Here is a 21,094-nt window from a genome sequence, read left to right on the forward strand (position 1 = left end):
GGCAGAGCAGTGCTACGGCGTCACGAGGTTAATCACTTTGGTCAGTCTCTTTTGCCAAACGCTTTTTTGCCAACCCATTTTGTCATGAAGACGCCCTCTTAAGTAACTCCACTTGTGCGCGAAGGGGAACATGTGTGCCTCCGCAACGCTCAGGAAAACGTCTAATGCGGTGTGCAGTAGGGACGAAGAGAAAGGGAAGTGAAAATAAAACCAATGCAGGTTGTGCCTTGTGCATGCTCGCGCGTTATCCCACGGCTGATTTTTTTTTTTTTTTTTTCTGCAGACTTTAAAAATGAGCACTGCACCAATGGCACAGGGGGGCTACAAAAAGTTCGGGAGGGGGTAGGGCGATAAGGTCCCGAGGTACCATTTGCCCATTCGAAAAAAAAAAAAATTAGCAGTGGGCTACATAAGCGTCTTAGCAAATGACACCAATTTTCCACCCAAGGAGAAAAAGAAAATCTATTTGCGCAGTTTAAATGGGTGCACGCGGGGAGGAGGTGGTAGAGGAGGAAAAGACGGAAGAGGCAAACGAAGCGGACGAGTACGAACAACATGGTGACCCTTTCCCTTTACATCTCTTGCGCACCCGCCGTGCCGGTTGGCTCTCCCCATTTGCACGAATCTACATGGCGAACTAAGGGAGGGGGAAAGTCACCACAGGTTAAACATAAAGCGTAGTCTCAGTGTTACCCATGGGGCCATCTACAGGACGGCGCCACTAAAAGGAAGAAGCGTCACCCCCGTCGGTTGTTCCACACAGTATGCTCAACTGTGCACACTCATTTGAAGTTGCAAAAAAGGGTCCATTAAAAAGAAATAAAAATAAAATAAAATGACAAATGGCAAAATAAACGCGTGCTTCTGCTTCACGCCGCCCTACCCTCTGAAGAAGCTCCGAACGAAATCGGCCTGCTCATGCGTTCCGATTTGCCTCTCCCTGTCTGCAATTTTCATCACCTGTGAGCAGGTGGGGGGAAGGAAAAGGGATAAAAAAATAATCATGTGTATTGAGCAAAAGGCCGTCCACTTGGAACCCATCTCTTGGGGGTGGTCTCTCCAAGGGGGTGCCGCTCACACACCCACGTGTAACCCACGTGTAACCCACTCAAACGTACACATGTGACCCACCACGCAGGGGACTGTCTGCCCCCTCCAAGCCTCACCTGCACAATGTAAGCAAACTGGCTGTAATCCAGCAGGGGCTGAAACAGCACGGGCGATATGATCCCCTTCCTCCTCAAGTGTAACCCCTTGGAACCCAGCCCATACAAAACATGCAAATGAAATGAAAGCTTCTTGTCGACCCTTCGTCTGTATAATTCGTCAATTATTTCTAATTTGGACCACTTGGCCTGCAGCATGTTCGAGCTCAGCAGAAAGTTCAGAACGCTGTTTATTTTGGCCCTCGGCGGGGCCACCGCTGATGGGGATGGCGATGATGTTGGCGGCGGTGATGACAGCGATGATGACGACGGGGATGACGATCCGATGGACACCCGTGCGAATGCCTTTTTGAGAGATTCATCATCGAAGAGGGAGTTCCCCTCAGCTCCGCGGGGATAGCCCCCCCCCGTGGTGGCCATTCGTCTCATAAGTCCGCATGCCCTCAACATCGTTGCACAGTAATCTTCTTTAATCAAATGGGGGGGGAAGCAAAACTTTTCACCAACGTTACGCGCGCCTTTCCATGTGGGCTACATAAATGGCGGTGATAATTCATCCCATTTGAAAAAAAAAAAAAAAAAAAAGTGACACCCTTTTTGACCAAATTGCGGGTGTTTTCTTTGCGGCGTTTTTCCCAGTTAAGCTGCGTTCCCCCCAATCGAGGAGCCTTCTTCTGCACAGCCGCTACGCTACTACACCGCTATGCCTGTGCCTTCATCGGCTCATCCCCTTTCGGAGGTATCCTCCCACGGCGCACCCAGAACTGGCCACCTTTCCACGTCAAAAAAGGTTTCATTCAAAAGGGGCTTTAAAATGAAGTCACAAAAAAGGGAGAGAGTCTGGATGAATAAAAAGTTGGGACACGCAACAACACGCATGAGGAGCGGCGCGACACACACGCGGAGCACATAGGAGGAACACCCGTGAGGAAGGGCCCAGCGCTGAGCACTTGCGCCCGGCACAGTTACGAAGAAAGCCTTAAAATTGGAAAAATAAAAAAATAAATAAAAAAAAAAAACTTTAAAATTAGGTCACCCTTCTGTGGAGATGCCCAGAGGGGGGCCAGCCAGCTGACCATCCAACCGGTCAGCCCACTTCTCTTACACATGTGCATGCGCCTGCTCGCCCGCGTGCCCCGCTTCTTCCCCACTCCGGCACCGCTACCAAAACGCCGCTACCAAAACGCCGCTACCAAAACGCCGCTACCCAAAGGCAAAACCAAACCCACAAAACGTTTTTTTTACAACAAAAAATAATTGGGGGGGTAAACAGGGGTGCGCACCGCGGGGGGTCACCTAGAAGCGAATATGCCTACAAAGCATGCACACGAGGGTAGAAGCACACGGGGGGAGATGCACACGAGGGTAGAAGCACACGGGGGGAGATGCACACGAGGGTAGAAGCACACGGGGGGAGATGCACACGAGGGTAGAAGCACACGGGGGGAGATGCACACGAGGGTAGAAGCACACGGGGGGAGATGCACACGAGGGTAGAAGCACACGGGGGGAGATGCACACGAGGGTAGAAGCACACGGGGGGAGATGCACATATAGGTAGATTTACACAGACATGCGTTTTCCTCGTACCTACGTGCGGGGGGCGGCTCGCCCGGCGACGGCCGCCTCTCTTCACCCGCTCGTGATGCTCTTTATCTGCTTGACGAATTCATCCCTAGAGGTGTTGCTCATGAAGGTGACAATGTACTGGTTCAACTTCTTCTCATCACCTGGGGGGAGGGGGGAAAGCAGAAGAAGCAGAAATAAATGGAGTGCACTCAGATGGGAAAAAAAAAAAATAATAAAATAAATAAAAAAAATAAAAAATATAGCCTGTTCACACTGCTACACCCCGTTCACACCGCTACACCCCGTTCACACTGCTGCACCCCGTTGGGGCCACCGCCGAAACGGCCAACCTCCCCAGCACTTACATATGTCTCTTCCACTAAACAAAGCGGAGGTACTCTTGGAGGGGATTATTTTGAAGCCCTCAAATATATCCGTATTTAAAAAGAGTCTCCCACTCCCTTTTTGAAAGCAAAGAATGCGAAACTTTTTATTTTCGACGTTTTTCATAATTTGTATTTTCACCGGCAAGTAACCTGACCAGTCATACTTTTCATTCTTCTTTATAAATTTGCTTATTTTGATGCTGTTTTCGGAGTAGAGCACCTGCTCGTTCTCTGCAAGGGGGGAAAGGCAGCCATTGAGTGAGCGAGTGAGCGAGCGAGCGTGCGAGAAGGGATAAGCAGCTAGCCGTACGGCACATAAGGCAGAATCAATTTCAACCCCACACATGTTATATATACATATATATATATACACATATATATATTTATATGCCTGCTGCTGCACAGGGGCCACGCTCAATGAGACTCACCGAAGGGGTTCTCTGCCTCCGAGATCTTCACCTCCTTCTTCTCCTCCGTGACGCTCTTGTTTTTGTTCAGCCGCTGCCGCAACTTTTCAATGTCAATGTTTACGTTTCCGAAAATGTTCAGCTTCCCCACGTGCTCGCTGAACAGCTTGTTGGGCGAGTTGCAGTCATTCTGCAGGGGAAAAGGGGGGGAAGCAAATGGGTGGGAAGCCCATCAGGGGGGGTTAAACACGGGGCAACTCCCCCCCCCACACACACGTATATATACACACACGCATGCCTTCCTCTCATTACCATGGATGCAAACAGACGGTCGTTCTTCTTAATATCGCTGCATTCGCTGGCCGCACTTTCGTTGTCGCTGTGGAGAGGGGTGGGTCAAAATGAGCATTTGCGGGAGCGCAAAAGGGACTGACATATGTGCCCCCAAATGATTATATGTACGCATGTGCACAAGGACACACTCATATATGAACACAAGCACAGGTGAATACAGGCACAAGTAACCACCTGCAGGGCCGTGCTTCCATTCCTTTCTCCCCTCTTTACGGAAGAGGCCTCTCTCCGGGTTACCTCTTCTGATTCTTGTTCAGGCTACTCTTGTTCGTCTCGTTCTCCGCTGGGTCCTCTTCATCTGTGGCATTTTCCCCATCTGCGCTTCCCCTCTCTTCATCGTCACTGCCCTTCCGCGGAGTTGCGTCCTCCTCGTCAAACTTCTCCTTGCTCGTTTGGCCCTCCTCTTCCTCGTCGCCCTTTTCGTTTGTGGCCACTTCGTTCCCCACTTCGGCTTCTTCCTGCTCCTCTTCTTCCCCATCGTCATCCTCCTCCTCATCCTCTTCATCGTCTGCCTCTTTGTCCCTTTCAGTGCTTGCCCCTTTCGGCGATTCCTCCCCCTTATCTTTTCCCTCTTCGTCCGTCTCCCCTTCCTCTGGTCCATTCGCCTCCTCATGGGAAGCTTCGTCCGACGCTTCATCTGACGCTTCGTCTGACACATCGTCTGGCAGTTTTTCTCTCAAATCTTCTTCCCCCTCCTCATCATCTGCAATCTCATCTTCCACCTCCTCCTCATCTTCCACCTCCTCCTCATCTTCCACCTCCTCATCATCTTCCTTCTCTCCTTCCTCCTCCCCTTCCTCCTCCTCTTCCTCCTCCTCGATGCCCGCCAATTTCACGACGAACTCCCTCAGTTCGTCATTTTTCCCCTTGTCTATATTTTTCCTCTTTTTTTTATCCCCCTTTTCTAATTTCTTCCTCTCCTTTTGAATCGTTTTTTTGGTCTCCTCTGCGAAGTTACTTTTGTTGCTTTTTTTTTTCTCTTTTTTTCTGATGCTGCCCTTTTGGGGATCCACCGTGCAGGGAGCTTCCACTGGGAGGTCATTCTCCGCATCCCCCCGTCCCACCATCACGGGTTCCTCACCGTAGATATCATTTGAGAAGCACTCACTTGGTTCTTCCTCCACTTGATTGGAACTTTCATTTTCGGCTAACTCCACTTGGGGTTTATCTGTGGTGGGGGAGAGTACGTACCCATATGAGGTGTACGAACAAATGAGGGGCCTCCACACAGGGGTATTTACCCCCTCTATGTAAACACTTTTTATTTCTCACCCCTCGACGCTTACCTATATCATCTGCATCATTAACTTCGGACGCATCGACATCCGTTTTGGCAATCTGAAAAGGGGGAAAAACAAAATAAAATAAATAAATAAAATAAATAAATAAAATACGCAGGAACAACTCAGCATCAACGGGTGAGAAAATTTCCTTTTCGTTTTGCATTTGTTGTGTCCAGCGAGGGGGTGGGAGGGGTTGTCCCTTCTCCCCGACAGGCCCGCACTTGGTCCGTTATTCTATTTTGTCCCCCTTTTTTTTTTATTTTTGAGTTATAACTTTCGTGGGGGAGACTATTTTTTCGATGCTTCGCCTACGGGGGGAATGTCAGAAGGGGTGTGCAGATGGACGGGGGTTCGCACCAAAGGAGTGGGGCAGCAGAACAGCGGCGTAGCCGCAGCGTGGACATGCAAGGGGCGCCATAACAGTGTGCATGTGCTGCCGCGTTCTTCGCTCATACGATGTAGAAGCATCTGCAAGATGCAGACTATTCAAAGGGACATTCGATAAAGAGAACTTCCCCCTTTGGGGGGGTCTTTCCCTTTCTATCTCTTTTTATCTTTTTTTTTTTTTTCTTTTTTTTTCTCCCCTACTTCTTCGAATTCTTCGTTTCCGAATTTCCTTCCTTCGACTCGGGGGAATTTATTTTCTACAAAAAGGAAAAGGAGCACCCGTTTGAATTTGAAGGGGAGACTGATTCTGGCATGCGCGCCGCGTCCTTCAAGTTGTTTGGACACAGGCTGTCTTCAGCTCGGATGCGCATTTGTACGGTTCACCGCTAAACCGCGCCGCAGCTAAACCGCGCCGCAGCTAAACCGCGACTCTGCTAAACCAACTGGCTTACCATCGTGCTCATGCTTTGTCGGCAGGAGTCGCCAGCCTGCTTTGCGGCGTTGACGTTATATGGGCGTTTGAAAGATCGGTGGGGAGGCGCCAACGCGGGCTGCAAAGATGCATTCGCGGGAACGAGGCGGTGCGATAACACGGCGGTGGGCTCATACGGCGGTAGGCCTACGTACATTTGAAGGCCAGCTCGTCTGAAGGTGAGCCCGTCAGCTGGTCAACACCCCTGTACGTATGCGCGCATGTGTTCGCGTGTATATGCCAGGCATGTACCACTATATATGGATGTCAAAATGATCTCCTCCGGGGGGCGTAGGAGAAAAAAGGATCGTTTTTTCCTTTTCAATGTGGGCGGCCTTTCTCTCCGGGGAGGGTCGCTCTCTCGTTCATTCTCCTTGTTCGCTTGCTCCCTTTGCCGCCTCGTTCATATGCGCTTAAACGTGCTGCGCCCAAATCCCTTCCGGCATACTATGAACAAATGGAAAGGGGAAAAAAAAATGTTCCTTTCATTTGGGGATTTACCCTCACGTATATGTAAACATACGTACGTATACGTGCATATCTTTTTGTATGCGCCCTTGTACACGTATATTATGTTATATTATTCTTCATTTTTTTTTTTTTTTTTTTTTCTTTCCCTTTATCTTTCAGCCCGCCCCAAAAGAGGGAAAAAATATATACGTACACAATTTACGATTGCAACTGCGTATTTTTTTTTTTTTTTTTTTTCAATTTTTCTAAAGATGGAAGTCGTCATGTGCGCATAAATACAGTTGTGTAGGAAAGGGGGACACTGTTTTTTTTTTCTTCTTCACTTCTGCCCCTCTTTTTTTTGCTCCTCCCATTTTATTTTTCTTCCTTTTTGTTGCTTCTGTTTTCCAACCGCTTGCTTGCGCTGTCAAGCATTACTCAAAGCAGCGGGGGGAGCCAAGAAAGGGAATACTCGACAGACCTGCGTCATAACGTATGCACCTCTTGAGGAATTCCCTTGTAGGATCCACCTGTCAAACGTATAGAGAAAAAAAAAAAAAAAAAAAGAGGACCGAGACCTGCGGAACGATAATTAACCAACACGCAACCATAGGCAGTAATGCAGAAATGTCGAGGGAAAAAAAAAAAAAAAAAAAAAAAGGACCAGACCGGACCGATCGAAGCACTTCGATAGGATTGTGTTATGGACCCCTCCTGATTTATAACGTCCACTTTGTAAAGGCACAACTGTGGGGTCCCCTCCACCCCCTCTATCCTACCAACCATGTGCGTCATCCGTCGGGCAGTTCATCACGTAGACGAAAATCTTTTATTCCTATCTGCACATGCGGATATCCCCACGGGTGTATGTGATGGTGGGGGTTCCCCTTAAGCCACTCGCAGAAAGGGTAACTCCCTTTTTCCAGTCGGCGAGCCTGCGCAATGCAGAGATGCCTCCGCGCAACAGGTGCAAGACATCTGCTCAGTGCGCATAAAAAAAAGGGAAAAAAGGAAAAAGGGACATTCGAAAGAAACACCAACCCAGTGGCAACACGGCTGGAGACACACCTAACTGAATGGGCTCCTGTCACACCTCAAAAATTTTTTCACATCTTCGCTCCGTCTTAAAGTTAAAGAAGGTCAAATGAAAGGTAGGGCAAAATGAAACAAAATAGAACAAAATAAAAAGCGGGGGAGGGAGCTGTGGGGGCAAGCCCACAATGAGAGCCTTAATTAAAATGCGTGAACCGCTAGCCAGACGTGAAGGAGGGTGCAACACAAATGATACTAACTGATGAATTATCAGGGGCAAAAAAATAAACCGCAAACGAGGGGAATAATGCTGCATAAATACTGGGGGGAGTCGAACGAAAAAAAAAGAAAATAGCACAAATGACGCAAAAAAAGGAGAGTAACACAAATAGCGCAAAAAAGCGCAAAATAAAGTGAAGGGTCAGGGGTTCAAGGGTTCAGGGTCAATTGTGGGGGTCAGCGGCTGCTTGTTCCCGCGCACGCCGCGTAACACCGCTTAAGCCGCCCACACCACGTAACACTTCTAAACACCGCTCACGCTGCTCACGCTGCTCACACCACGTAACACTTCTCAACACCGCTCACGCTGCTCACACCGCTTCAACCGCTGCGGCGCTGCTGCCCACGTGGTAGATCGCAACGCCCTCGCCCTGCGCATACCGGCAAGAGCAGAAGAAGAGGAAGTCCTCGGGCACGTGCGCGGGGATCCACAAGTAAGACGTGGTCGAGAATTTTTTAAAATTGGGATCCTTGGGGAAGGCGGAGGACTCGGGGTAGTACCTCGCATCGGGGAAAATATTATTTATGTTCATCTTTACAAAACTTAAAGTATATAAAGAAAAGGACACCGTGGAAAAGCAGTTGGAAGGTTCTAACTTGACTTCATAATTTTGGAGATCCCCCTCATTATAATTTATGCAGTTAATCCCGACTATGTCTCCCGGATTGGCGTGGATCTCACACACGAGGTTCTCTTCATACGACTGCGAATTCGTTAAGAATTGGTGTTCCCCTTGGTTGTTGCCAAAGTCGCACCCCTTTATGTGTTGATCCGCCGAATCTGCTCCAAGAAGATTGTTCGATTTTTTAATATTTATTTTTATATAAGGGGTTATTCCTTTGTATTCTTTCTTCGTGTCGCAGACGCAAACGATACTCATGTCTTCCTCCAATTTGAGGGGCATAAGGTAGATGCCCAAATTGTACCTGTCGTAGAGAATCTGGTTTTCTAAAATGATCCCCGGTAGGGTGGTATATATTTGCTCTTCATTATTGCTAATGATGAGGCGGTCCTTTATCCCCTTATATCTAAAGCAGTAGCTCGAATCATACGTCTTCATCTCTTCCCCCTCATTATGCACAATTGGGCATAAAAACTTGATTACTTTGTTCGGATCGTAGTCCACTACACAGTACTCCCTCGGGTAGTCATCTAAGTTACAGATGTAATAATTCCCTAATTCGATTTCCTTCAAATATAGCGAATAAACTGGGGAGTACACACACAGGCATATGTATATGCTAACCAGCAAGGAGTAAAACACTTTTCTCATCTTGAAAAAAAAAATCGAAAAAAATATAAAAAAGGAAAAAAAGTAATATAGCAGAATGAACGTGAGCATATTCCACACTACTGGAAGGCATGTGCTCATTTTCCCCTTCGCCAGTTGTGCAACTTCGTCAAGTCGTAGCAAACACCTTTTTGTGCGCAGAAAATGGTTCTATATTTTGTGGGTCGTTCAAATGGGGGAGAGGGGGTCGAACGAGTCGAGCGTGCCAACATGTAAACGGGTCAACTTCTTAACTTCTCAACGGGAGGAGAGTGGTTTCTGGGGAAGAACTCAAAATGTATATCCCTGCGAGTGGCTCCTTGAATGGGTTAATCAGTTAACCGCGACGTACACAAATGTGCATGCTCAATCAGGCAGGTTAGCCGCTTAACTATGCCGGCATATGTGGGGGCGGCACACTCGAGCCGTTGACAACTATCACGTCGCCGAATGGGCTGATACCGATTGGGCACTTGTTCATTTGTTCGCTGTACCCCTCGCGCATGCACAGATTTACCCTTTTTCGCGTTCCGCGCAAAACCCTGCCGCGGACGCGGAACGGTTAACCGAAAAGGCGCGCGAGGGAGAGAGGCACTCAAATTGGCAGTCGGCAAATCAGTTAAGCTAAGCCAACTTTTCTCACACAAAAAATGGAGTAAATATTTGCGCATTTTCCACAGGTTATGCGATTTGCCCAAACTGTACGTGCTGCAAATTTTATACAAGTACACGCATTTCAGTCAAAATGGCATATCGAGAAGTTTTAATTTTTCTCTCCTCAGTTATATTTCCAAAGCGAACCATTTGCATGTTAAAAGTTTCGTAAAACGGACGTAATTTTACAAAGGCGTAATATTTTTTTTTTTTTTCTCTCCTCCCCGTTCAGATTTTTTTTTTTTTTTTTTAAAGCATGCAACCATGTACATGTATAGATTTAATCTCAGTGGTGTAACTAGCTCAGAGTTTGCACAAGCCTCACCATTTTAAGTTGTGTCTTTCCATACATGATGTTTTTTCCGTATCATTCTTTACTCCCCTCCGTTGCGTGTTTTCTTCCTCTTACGTTTTATCTCCTTAAGGCAAATACATTTTTCAAGCGCGATGCGGAGCGAACATACGAAGATTATTCCTCACCTTTTAGCAGTCAAATGTTGGCATATATTTTTTGGCAATTTTTTTCACGCATGCTCCATTGCGGTCTTTTTTAAAAAAAAAAATTTTCTCCCCAGAATAACTCTCTTACTTTCGCTTTTTTCCTATTTTTATTCGCTTTTGTGTCATTCCCATTATTAGAGGCGCTTCTCCTATGCTCGCGCAAAATTATGAACAGTTTATACATTTTTTTTTAAAAAAAAAAAAACCTGACCCGTTCATACATTTTATTAACATTTGTTCCCTTTCCAAATAAAAAATTTCCCATTTTGGCTAGTTCGTTAATAACTGCGTTTAATCCTTCCCCGGATGTTGTTCCCATGTTGGCTTAATTTTTCCATGTTTCAATCAGTGGGTAAATTAAGAAACGTAAGAAAAGTTTCCAAAAGGACACCCGAAAGGTCGCTTACAACATAAGCGAATGAGGATTTGCTCACGGAGCTGCTTGGTAGACCAAAAAAAAAGCAATCATTTTATTAAAAATTTAAACATGCACAGTGGAGGAAGTTATCACGTTGTTTTTTTTTTTTTTTCTTGTTTGCACAAGTTCGTTTTGCCCCCACAAAAAGCGGCACAGTTACGTGTGCTGGGGGGTGGATATGCCCACGTTGTGTACAGGTGTGCTGCCTGCGCCCCGGAAAGGCGGCACGGGTGAAGGGCACGGGTAAAAGGACGAGTGAAAAGCCAAATGCGCGCACAGCGGCGCGCTAAACTGTAAAACGCGTTAAAGCGAGGAATGGGGGAAGAAAAGAAAAAGGCAGGAAAAGGTAAAAAAAACGCATCAGAAGAGTGGCCAAGGGGCGGAAAAATAGTGAGGCCAAGCCTGCTGCAGCGCCGCGCGAGGTGCCGCTTTACAGGGACGAGAAACCCGCGTAGATGAGCGCCAAAAAGGAAAGCATCAACGAATTAAAGGAGGCAAACTGGGAAGAGGAAGACAACCCAAAGAGGTTTTGCCAAAAGGTCCTCTTCTTCCCTCGCTGCGGGCCTCTGCTGAATCCGGCACCCACGCCAATGTCATAAGCATCGTAATTATTTTCGTTAAATAATTTGTTTCCAGGATTTTCACGGCTAACGTTTTTATCAATACTATAGCTGTAAGTGTTGCTTTCGTTGGTGGATTCGCTTACACTCGATTTTTTCACCTCATTTCGGTGGTGACTCTGCCCTTGATAGTCGGGTCTCCTGCTGGGGTGGCTCATCCCCGTGTTGTAATAAATGCTGTTAATATTATTATAATGGTTGTGAATGTCTTCCGCCCTTTCGCTGTGTTGCTTCACATCTGTTTTGGCTTCATGTTGGCTTTTTCCCTTGTCCGAATGTACCCCCGCGTTTCTTGCACTTCCTGCCCACTCCTCGTCTGAACTCTCTTGGCCATTTCCCCTTTCGATAATTCGATCTATCCCATTGTTAGAATCAAGTAGCAGATTATTTACAGTCTTCAAATAAATGAACATATACCCCACGTGTTCCCCCCGTTTGCAGTAGCAGCTGATCTTCCCCGTCATGGTCATGTCTTTGGGTAGAATCATATAAGACATGTAGGAATGCATTTTGGACAGCTTCACATCTGCTGTTGCATCTGGAATGACTCTCGAATTGGGGATCAAATTGTTAGTAGACAGAATGATGTCATTCCCATAGTGCACACTGTGGAAGCAGTTGTTCGGCACCAGCTCCAGCTGATCATTATACGAGTGATTACTCTCCTTCTTGTAACAATTAATGCCTATTACATCCCCTGGGTACGCATGAATCACACAAGCGGCATTTTTATTCAAATCGATGTTATTTGTTAAATCCCTGCTCGACAAAATGTTATAGCCAAAATCACAACCTTTTATTTTTTTCTTCGTTTTTTTAAACACCAATTTCATCACATGTTTAATTTTTTTTTGGCTTTCTCCAAAGCATAGGCAACTCAGATCTATGTCCTTGTTCGAGTAGGGGGTACTGAAAAAGAGGAAGTGCCCTTGCAAAGTGGAGTTATTCGCTCCTATTAAATTTTGAAACAATTCGTAGGTATTACTATCCGCTGAGAATTCACTGGGGTCACTTAGATTTATGAAGGTCCTATGGGCACACGTTTCTGGGATTGCTCCTGATTCGTAACTAAGGTTATCTCCTGAGTTACAGATAAATAAAAATGCCTTCCCGAATTCATTTTCCAGGACGCACTCCTGGGCATCTTCTATCCTCATGTCTATCGAGCACACGTTCACGTGCCCGATGCTGATCAAGTCGTTTATCTTCCTGCACAGCGACGCCCACTTCCCAAGGAGGCAGGCCGCCAAGCAGCCCAGCAGAATCCGCCTCATCACGCCTTGCCCGGTGCGAGGCGACGCGGCGAGGCGCGGCGAAGCGCAGTTGGTGGGTAGCCCCTCCGCGGCACGGCAAACCAGGGGGGAAATCTCAAAAAAGAGACAAAAAGGGCAGCAAAAAATGGCAAAAAACCGTTATGCAGCAAATCGGGGAAGGAGAACAAATCTGTCGTAAAAAAGACGGGGGCTGGCTATTTGACAAACGGCTACACCCAGTCTCTCACAAACGCGGCACCACGTGACAAACGGATGCGCCAAGTCTGCATGGCCCCTTCGCTAATTCCGTGGGGAACTCACAAAAAGCAAGTTGCCCAAATGTTGCAATCACGAGGGCAATCAACTTCGAAAAAAAAAAAAATCCTTGTCTCGAAATTAAAATGTCCTCCGCTCGTGTCTTCATTTCACAACGCAATAAAATATGCGATTAAAAATGATGACAGTATGTGCACATGCAACGCATTTTGCGCATCTGCTGAAGGCATTGATGTTGGCAAAATTTGAGACACTCATCTCATAACGTAACTGACGTTTGGAGAGGAGAAAAGGAGAGCGCGCGCCGCGTCATGGGGGAAAAAGCACATATAGAGTTTTTTTTTTTTTTTTTTTCTTCGAAATAAATCTCTACACAATTGCAGTACGTTTTGGTTAATGTTGGGAGAGGGATGTCTTTCCACTCCATTGGGGGCCATTCTCTTGCCCACCTTTTTACCCATTTTTTGCCCATTTTTTTGACCCCTTGCATGCAGACAATAAAATTCCCTCCTCCAAAAAAAAAAGCAAAAATGAGAGCGGCGAAAGGGGAAAGCACCTGTTTCCCCCCTCTCGCAGGAAATTCAAATGAAGATTTTTTTTTTCCTCCCTTCTGCTGAATGACCGTCCAACATGTAGTTAAACGAGTTAATCCCCTTTTTGCCTACTGCACAGGTACCTGCATGATGGGAACATCATTCCCCACTATGCCTCCCCATTTCAGAGTGAGTGAAATACAAAAGAGATGAACAACCCTCCTGGTTAAGCATGGCGAATAGGAAACCCCTTCACTCTTTGCCCATACAGAGGAAAGGAAAAACAAATTGATGCGTTCGAGGTGTGCAAGTTAGTCTGCTGGGAGAGGCGATTTGGCTTCTCTCCCCACGCCACCCCTACTCACTGCAATGCCGCGGGGCAGTTGGCAAAGACACCAACAACGGCACCGTTGGGAAGTTCAAATGGTTGCAAAATTGGGTAAGCAGAAAATGCGCCTAAAAGTGGCGCGATAAAAAGGGACGAAGTGGTACGTTCTTTGTGCGCTACTCCAGGGATGGCTCGAAGATGGCGGAGGGGCGCGTGCGGATGCATGAAGGAGTGCTCCTCGATGGGGTGTACCCGGTTCGACTGATCACTCCGCCGCTTCACCGCTTCACCGCTTCACCACTTCGCCAGTTCACCCCCACGCGGAAAACAAACAGAGGAGCAACGTGGTCGAGAGCCCAGTGAGCACGGAAGCGGACCTGACGTCCGCCTCGCCTTCCCGCGGCGCCGAATTGTCGCTGTTCCCGCCGTCCTGCACCTCGCCTTCATTAATGCTGTTCTTCCACTTGTTCTTCTTTTCGGCATCATCTTCCTCCTTGACGGGGTGCAGCTTATCCGTTTTTATAAAATTCAACGAGATGGTTCCTATGTAGGAGATGTCGAGCACATTGTCTGTAATGGAGCAGCTGCATTTCACCTTTAGGGATTCGTTTATTTGAGGGGGAGCCACCAGGTAGGACAAAAATCTGGGCATCATAGGGTCAGGTACGTAGGTGGCTATTCTGGGGATAACCTTAACTCCATTAAGTACCCCGGAAAGTTGCGTCTTTTGATTATCCTCATTGGAAACTTCGTGAAAGCAGAGGGGGGGATTAACGAGGACGTTGCTGTACCTGTTGTGAACTCGGCATCTAAAGGAAACAACATCATTCGCTTGGACATCTACATTGCACACCTTTTTCTTTTTTACATTGACATTTTGTTCTACGGAATGTTCATTTTGCTCTCCATTTTCATCAGCATAGTAAAAATTACAACCCTTAACATTTTTATTTTCATTTTTGGCTATTTGGATGTTTAACTTGTAGGCCTTCTGCCTGGGCCTGTCAATGCAATTACACGAGAGGAGCACTCCAGCTGTCACGGTATGTGGCACGTAGAAGTAATGCGTATTATCCCTAGCATTGGTGTGCAAAATTAAATTTTCCACGTACTCTGCAAATTTTTTTGTTACATTTCTGTTGGCAGCATCATTTGATTTCATTTTACTAAAACAATCATTGTCGTTATTTACTTCACGTCCGTTCATGCGTACAACTCCTCCGTTATTATTTTGTTCTGAGTCTATCGGACAGTACACCTTCATTTCCTTCCCAAATTCAGCTGACACGTTGCACTCTTTGTCCTGGTTAAACTCGGACAGACACAGAGTCACCTCATTCTCGTTCTGGGCATATGAGACGTTTTTTTTCACCTCCAGTAGGAAGGCCAAAATGGCAAAGAGGACTCTTACCCGTAGTGAGCTAGCCATTTTATTTTCTGTTCTGCAGCTAAGCGGAGGGGTGAAAAAAAAAAAAAAAAAAAAAAAAAAAAGTTTAGCTAGCTAAATTGGCTTCCCTCTTTGCGCATCTCCACTTCCACCAGAACGTTTCCTTTTCCTTTGCGGAGACTTTCTGCAACGGGCAGATGCCTCTTCAAAGGGGGCCACGTGTTCGTAGCTGCGTGTGTGCGTTGAGTACGCGTGCACGTTTGCTTTTTGTACATGTGGGGGAGGGCGGCTTGAGCAGAAAAAAGAAAAAAAGATAAATCACATAACAGCTGATAAAGGAAAAATCACAAAAAAGATGATAAAATAAAGCTGACAAAATACAAGTATGCATGGGGAAAGACGAGAAACCACGAGGACGAATCGAAAAACGCGCGAATTAATTTTCCTTTTAAACCTTCTGCAGTGTGCCAAGAAGACGAAAAACAACCTCTGAACTTTTCTGCATGCCTTTGGCAAAACCGCTCATTTTTTTTTTCCCCCCCTGGAAGACACAACTTTGAAGGGACAACCTCCAAACGTAGTTGCTAATATGTTTAAACCCACATGCAAACATTGACAAGTACCCTCTGAGCATATTTTCATTTTTTTTACTCAAACTGAGGGGGGGAGAAAACTGCCGAATGGACCATCACGCGACAGACCTTTCCTATGTTGACAAACGCCGCATCAGGGGTGTCACCAAGTGGGCCTTAGCGAAGCCCTTTTCTGCATGCACGCATGCATGTGATAGATGGAATTTTTAACGCTTCGTGCTTCGCACTTTTAAGCGATATGCTAATTTGGAGCGACCCTGACGGGGAATTCCCCCTGGGAAGAGCCCAAACGGAAGAACCCACTACGCAGTTAAGGGAAAAGGAACCCATTTTTAAGTTAAACCCGAGGGGGAAGAACCCCCTTAAGGGGACACCCCCAAATTATGTCAACCTGCTTAGGGACAAAATCCCACAAATGGAATTTGCCTAACACGAAAAAGAGCATTATCACATGGGGGAGTAGTAGTAAAATTTCAAAACGATTTTTCCAATGAGGAGAAGTTACACTCTTTTTCACTACCCGTTTGGTTGCTGCATCAGAGGAGGGGCACACCTACCTACACCCATTTGTGCAGTCTGCGCATCCCACCAAGGAAAAGCTGAACGAAAAGGAACATGCGTCTGTACGTACATAGCACATACGTATGTACATTTCACTTACGTATTCCCAAGCACTTCTCAAAAATGCGTCGCGCAAAAATTGTTCCAACGGGCGCGGATTCAATTCTGCTTCTTCCTCGTCGCGATTATGACGCGGGCTTTACGAAGGTGCGCGGCATGCGTTTGCACACTTGGCCATTAAAGCGGAATACACACCTGAGCATGCAATGTAATACACATTTATATGAAAAATTTTTTTTTTTTTTTTTTTCGTGCGACGCGATGCATTCACTTCGCCCTTTCCTGTGGAGTGAAGCGTTACATTTGGGACCACCTCCGAACATTCGCCGCAGAAAGGTTGATATTAAAAAAAAAAAAGAACAACAAATAGAGAGATCCGTGTGCATTTCACCATCGTAGATTCAGTGCCCATCTGTGGAACGCTCATTTTGTAAAAGCTATCCGAAAGCACACATGCGCGTTGGCATATCTTCACGTGGGTGTTTTGCCTTCCCATGCGTGTGTCACAAAATTCGGAGGTGACTCGGGGGTTCGATGCCCACAGCAACGCGTGACAGCTCACGACAACGCATGGCAACGCATGACAACGAGTGACATCTCCCCTGATCGGCCATACCAATTTTGAAGAAATAAATCGGAGGTCATAAATCACATTAAGTGAGCGTTCCACGATGTGGCGATATTTGCCAGTCGTCCTTAACTGCAGTTCTTGCAAACGAAAATGTGCAAGGGGAGAAACGTGAAGAACGAATCTCACATCCTCCGCGCGGCAAGCTTAGATAAAACGAAAGTGACGCATCTATGTAATCACTCACCTTTGCAATCGCGGGTCACGTCAGAACTATGTTAACTGTTATTTTTTTTTTTATTTATTTATTTTTTTTCTCTCTCCTGGGTGCTCTGCACACATCATCGAAATTTTTGCACATCAATAAAAACACCTCCTTTCGAGTTCCCAAAAGGAGGCACATAACTTTGTGGCTTTCTACAAATATCGAACACCTCAAAGGGGATATTCCAACACAGAGGCATACACGCGGGGATGTTTTTCGCTTTGCTTTCACTTTTTCGCATTCTTAAGCGCCCACATTTTGACGCCCGTGTTGTGTATTCCTTTTGACATTTGCCGTTTGGTCGCTCCGCCGTGTCACCGTTCTGTTTTAGCTTCGCGGTGTGGTACACGCGGGGGTGAGCATCGAAAACCACAAGGGCGGCCTCAACGCGCGGTGTGTGCACACGAGGTTGATTTATATATATGTTTATTTGTATTTTTTTGTATTTTTTTTTTTTTTTTTTTTTTTTTTTCTTTTTCGCCTGAACGTGCAGGCATTCCTGCGCTCGGCAAGATCGATCTGTATCTCCGCGCGCAGTTGTGCTGCTTCCCGTTGTGCCACGCCGCGTTGTTTTACGACATGGATCGTTCTGCTTCATTTTGCTGCGCTCCTCTGCGCTCGCTTATCTTCGCGTCGTTCTCCTTTCGTTCTCCTATCGTTTATTTTCGTTTTTCTTCTACCCCCTTTGCTTCTCTTTTTCGCGTCCTCTACCCAACAGGGTCGCGCGCGAAGAGCATCTCCCTCCGCGATTTGTTCAATTACACCTACACACCCGCATGCCTCGTATGACCTCCTCAACAAATAGAAAAATGTGTAATTTGAAAGAATGAAAGAAAAAAAAAAAAAATACAAAAAAAAAATAAAACAAAACAAAGCAAAGCAAAACATGAAATGAAATGAAAAAAAAATAAAACGAGATTAAAAAATAAATCTTTTCTCATTTAAAATTATTTCACGCACGTGTTTCACTTCATATTTTCTTTACAACTTTTTTTGCGATTGCCCTGCTTACTTACCCCCTTGACGCATTCTCTTTTCTTTTTCTTTAAGCTAACCTTCCACAGGAAAAAAAACCACGCAACTGCTTCTGAAATCGCCCGTTGCTCGTATTGCGAGTCACGCCTACATGTGCTGTTAAAATGAAAACCACCCGATGGAGTGGCTACGTGTTGTTGTTTAACCGGTGAACGGGTGTGAAAGAAAATTATTTTTGCCTTCTTTTGGGGTGGGTAGTGGTTCCTTTTCGCTCTGCGCAAGAGTAATTCCTTCCCTTTTTTTTTTCTTTTTCTTTTCCCCCATCGCGCTCGTGGCACAATTTTACTCTTGTGTATGTACGTTTGTATGTATGTATGCCGCCTGCACATGCGTACGTGTGTATCTCCACCTATGCCCATTTGCATGTATACCCCCCTGCACACCCACCTACACGTGCGCGTTTTTTTTTTTTTTTAATCTTTCTCGCCACCTATGCCGGACAACACTCGCCTTTGAGAGGAAATTCGCGAGATGCAATTCTCCTCACTGCTTCTACATATTTTTTTTTTTTTTTTAATGTACCCTTTGCATTGAATGTGCCTATCCAATTTGCATACTTCACGAAAATGCAGCCATATATTTTAGTGGCCTCGTCAATATTCACCACACAGAGCGTTCCGCATATGCGCCAAACAATTGTGGGTGTACGTTGCATATGCATGTAACGCTTATATGTACCCGTTTGGCAAGAAAAAAAAAAAAAAAAAAAAAAAGATGATATTTTTCCTTTTGACTGTCATGCCACAGTGGCCTCCCACACACAGATAAAAGGGCCCCCAATGGAGTAATACATTTGAATTAGCTTCATGTAAAGCAAAAAGTTTGTTACTATTTGTAAGCATTTTTTTTTTTTTTTTGGAGAAGCGATAATATAGGCGGTAGGACATAACACACGGTGTCACCGACAAACGCTTGCGCGCATGCACGCGCGAAATAAGGTGACGCCACTAACTGCATATGTCAAAATATCTTCTCATTTCGCACTTAGGGGAAAAAAAAAAATAATCTCCACATGCAGGAGCTGGTGCCCCCAATTCTTCGCAAACACTTCTGCATGCGCATATATTCGCATATGTATGCATACCTTTGTCTGTCCCCCCAACCCGTACGTTTACCATGTCCATGCGTGCGTCTATGCGTGTGCCCGTTATTCCGCCTGCACGAACGCGCGTCAGCGCCAAACCAATTGAGAGGCAAGTTTATAAGTGGCCCCCCCCACCGTTGTCGCTGCCCTTCCATTTCGCTTGTCAAACCGTATTATCTGCACTTTGAGAATGGCTCCCCAATTTAGTTTGGCATCCTCGTTCACTCTTACGTCATTGCTATAATTATTTTTTATTTTCACTTTGGCATTACCATTGTTATGTTTTTTTTTTTTTTTTTTTTTTTACCTTTCTCGCCATGTTTTAAATGAATTAATAGCACAACCCGTCGCAGACCTTTGCGAAGTGCCTCCACGCACGTGCATGCTGTGGGTATTTTCCCCACGAGTGAGTTTACTCCTTCAAGCTGCAAAGAAGCAACCGCGCTTTGCTCATTCAGTTGTATACCACCACCCCCGTACTTTGACTGCAACGTTTACCCAGCCGCAGAGGCTAAGGACACCTCATGAGTACCTACATATTTTCATATGTTCATTTGCCCATGCCCGCATTGTGTAAACATAAACATACGCTCGAGTGGACCCCCCGTTAGTAAATTGCGCCTGTATATGTATGTAGACTTATGCGCGCAAATGTATGGCTGTTTTTTTTTTTTTCTTTTTTTTTTTTTTTTTTTTCGTCATTTCCCGTTTTAAGTGCGTCCACCCCGGTTTACACCCCACGAGTATGTTTTAACTTATTGCCTAACTGGAGTAGCCAGATATATTTTTTTCCCCTCTTGAAGGAATTCGCGGGAGTTCCCTCCCCGCACGTCCGTTTGTTTAATAGTTTGTTTGCCTCCCACTTGTGTGCATAACCGCGCCAATCGATAACCACCTGCTCATTACGTAGAAGAAATAAGAAGAGGGAGACCTTTCCCGCAGCCGAGTTTTTTCCCCCATGCATATGTGTGTCTCATGGAGTGACCCACATCGCGTTGCACGTATACACACGTAGTTGCCGCAACTCTCCAAGTGAGGATTTACCCGCACATGCGTTGTATATATGTATCGTGAACATGGTGTAGCCCCATTTGCCAGTAAACTGCTTCCCCATTAACGCAGTGCATTTTAAAAAAAAAAAAAAAAAAACGCGGGACCGAACAAATCGGTTACTTTTCAGCCTTTGTGCACCTTTTTAATGTCTCAGATTTTTACCGCTGATGAATGTGTAACTCTCCCCTCCCCCTATGTAGAGTTCAACCCCGTAACTCTTCCCCTTTTTCGTCCTCTGCTCACATGCCGCTTTGAAGCTGTTGCATCATCCCCCCGCAGGAGCAGCGTATTGTTCCATCGATGGCTCCCCCTTTTCGCTGTCAACTTATTCGTACTATCATTGACTGTGCATATATTATAAAAAAAAAGGCACGTCTTCCTCCGCGTGGTTTTCTCCCCTAAGTGGGACTGCCTTGTGCAGGGAAGGAACACCTAAACGTGAGTGCAGCAACTTCCGCGCCCTCCAAGTGTGCCCCCCAACTGTGTGATCCCCACTCCGTATTCCCGATTTGACCGTTCCTTTGCATTTCCCCGCTGCACATTCGTATGGCCGCATGCAAACCTGCCCGTAACTTCATTTGTACATACCACCTTGTGCACCTCCCCTCGCTTACACATTCAGCACCAGGCGAAAGTAGCCACAGGGCGTAGCGTCCCTATTGTATCCCCGCATTAGTGTAACGCCACCGTTAGTATATTTTTCTTGAGAACGAGTGTGCGCCGTTTCGACTGTCTGCTTATGTGTCTACCCCGACTATCACACCTATAAGTGCAGTGCATGCACTGAGGGTATGCACCCGTGGGGATTGCCACCCATCCCGTTTGCAGATAAGCTGCGAGTGAGCGAGT

The 21,094-nt window shown here is 46.2% G+C and overlaps 5 protein-coding genes across 5 annotated transcripts, besides 15 other annotated features; all 5 read right to left on the minus strand.

The window, feature by feature from the left end:
- Positions 1-879: 879 nt before the first annotated feature.
- On the minus strand, positions 880-1,723 carry PVX_001035 (hypothetical protein, conserved; the record flags this gene model as incomplete). The annotated part of the gene is made up of 4 exons (XM_024731149.1): positions 880-960; positions 1,167-1,392; positions 1,486-1,547; positions 1,679-1,723. 4 exons carry the CDS (start codon positions 1,721-1,723, stop codon positions 880-882), a joined length of 414 nt encoding a protein of 137 aa, XP_024587001.1.
- Positions 1,394-1,457: a microsatellite.
- Positions 1,701-1,720: a microsatellite.
- Positions 1,724-2,798: 1,075 nt separating the features above from the next.
- Positions 2,799-6,642, minus strand: PVX_001030 (hypothetical protein, conserved; the record flags this gene model as incomplete). The annotated part of the gene is made up of 9 exons (XM_024731150.1): positions 6,005-6,642; positions 5,754-5,809; positions 5,440-5,473; positions 5,169-5,220; positions 4,120-5,050; positions 3,841-3,907; positions 3,550-3,718; positions 3,101-3,352; positions 2,799-2,896 (listed from the first exon to the last, which is right to left on the minus strand). The coding sequence occupies exons 1-9, from the start codon at positions 6,179-6,181 to the stop codon at positions 2,799-2,801; spliced, it is 1,836 nt and encodes a 611-aa protein (XP_024587000.1). The 5' UTR covers positions 6,182-6,642.
- Positions 2,923-2,962: a microsatellite.
- Positions 3,347-3,377: a microsatellite.
- Positions 3,439-3,479: a microsatellite.
- Positions 5,214-5,241: a microsatellite.
- Positions 6,584-6,608: a microsatellite.
- A 39-nt stretch (positions 6,643-6,681) lies between the features above and the next one.
- Positions 6,682-6,701: a microsatellite.
- A 379-nt stretch (positions 6,702-7,080) lies between these two features.
- Positions 7,081-7,103: a microsatellite.
- Positions 7,104-8,096: 993 nt separating this feature from the next.
- Positions 8,097-9,059, minus strand: PVX_001025 (hypothetical protein, conserved; the record flags this gene model as incomplete). Its single annotated transcript, XM_024731151.1, has 1 exon — positions 8,097-9,059. The coding sequence occupies one exon, from the start codon at positions 9,057-9,059 to the stop codon at positions 8,097-8,099; it is 963 nt and encodes a 320-aa protein (XP_024586999.1).
- Positions 9,060-11,059: 2,000 nt separating this feature from the next.
- Positions 11,060-12,523, minus strand: PVX_001020 (hypothetical protein, conserved; the record flags this gene model as incomplete). The annotated part of the gene is made up of 1 exon (XM_001613245.2): positions 11,060-12,523. The coding sequence occupies one exon, from the start codon at positions 12,521-12,523 to the stop codon at positions 11,060-11,062; it is 1,464 nt and encodes a 487-aa protein (XP_001613295.2).
- Positions 12,524-13,949: 1,426 nt separating this feature from the next.
- On the minus strand, positions 13,950-15,495 carry PVX_001015 (hypothetical protein, conserved; the record flags this gene model as incomplete). The annotated part of the gene is made up of 2 exons (XM_024731152.1): positions 15,300-15,495; positions 13,950-15,087 (listed from the first exon to the last, which is right to left on the minus strand). The coding sequence occupies exon 2, from the start codon at positions 15,066-15,068 to the stop codon at positions 13,950-13,952; it is 1,119 nt and encodes a 372-aa protein (XP_024586998.1). The 5' UTR covers positions 15,069-15,087; positions 15,300-15,495.
- Positions 15,072-15,099: a microsatellite.
- A 1,982-nt stretch (positions 15,496-17,477) lies between the features above and the next one.
- Positions 17,478-17,520: a microsatellite.
- An 848-nt stretch (positions 17,521-18,368) lies between these two features.
- Positions 18,369-18,394: a microsatellite.
- Positions 18,395-18,764: 370 nt separating this feature from the next.
- Positions 18,765-18,790: a microsatellite.
- Positions 18,791-19,443: 653 nt separating this feature from the next.
- Positions 19,444-19,466: a microsatellite.
- A 357-nt stretch (positions 19,467-19,823) lies between these two features.
- Positions 19,824-19,857: a microsatellite.
- Positions 19,858-21,094: the final 1,237 nt, after the last annotated feature.

The sequence above is a fragment of the Plasmodium vivax genome, chromosome 3, assembly GCF_000002415.2.
Source record: "Plasmodium vivax chromosome 3, whole genome shotgun sequence".
NCBI classification, from domain to species: Eukaryota; Apicomplexa; class Aconoidasida; order Haemosporida; family Plasmodiidae; genus Plasmodium; species Plasmodium vivax.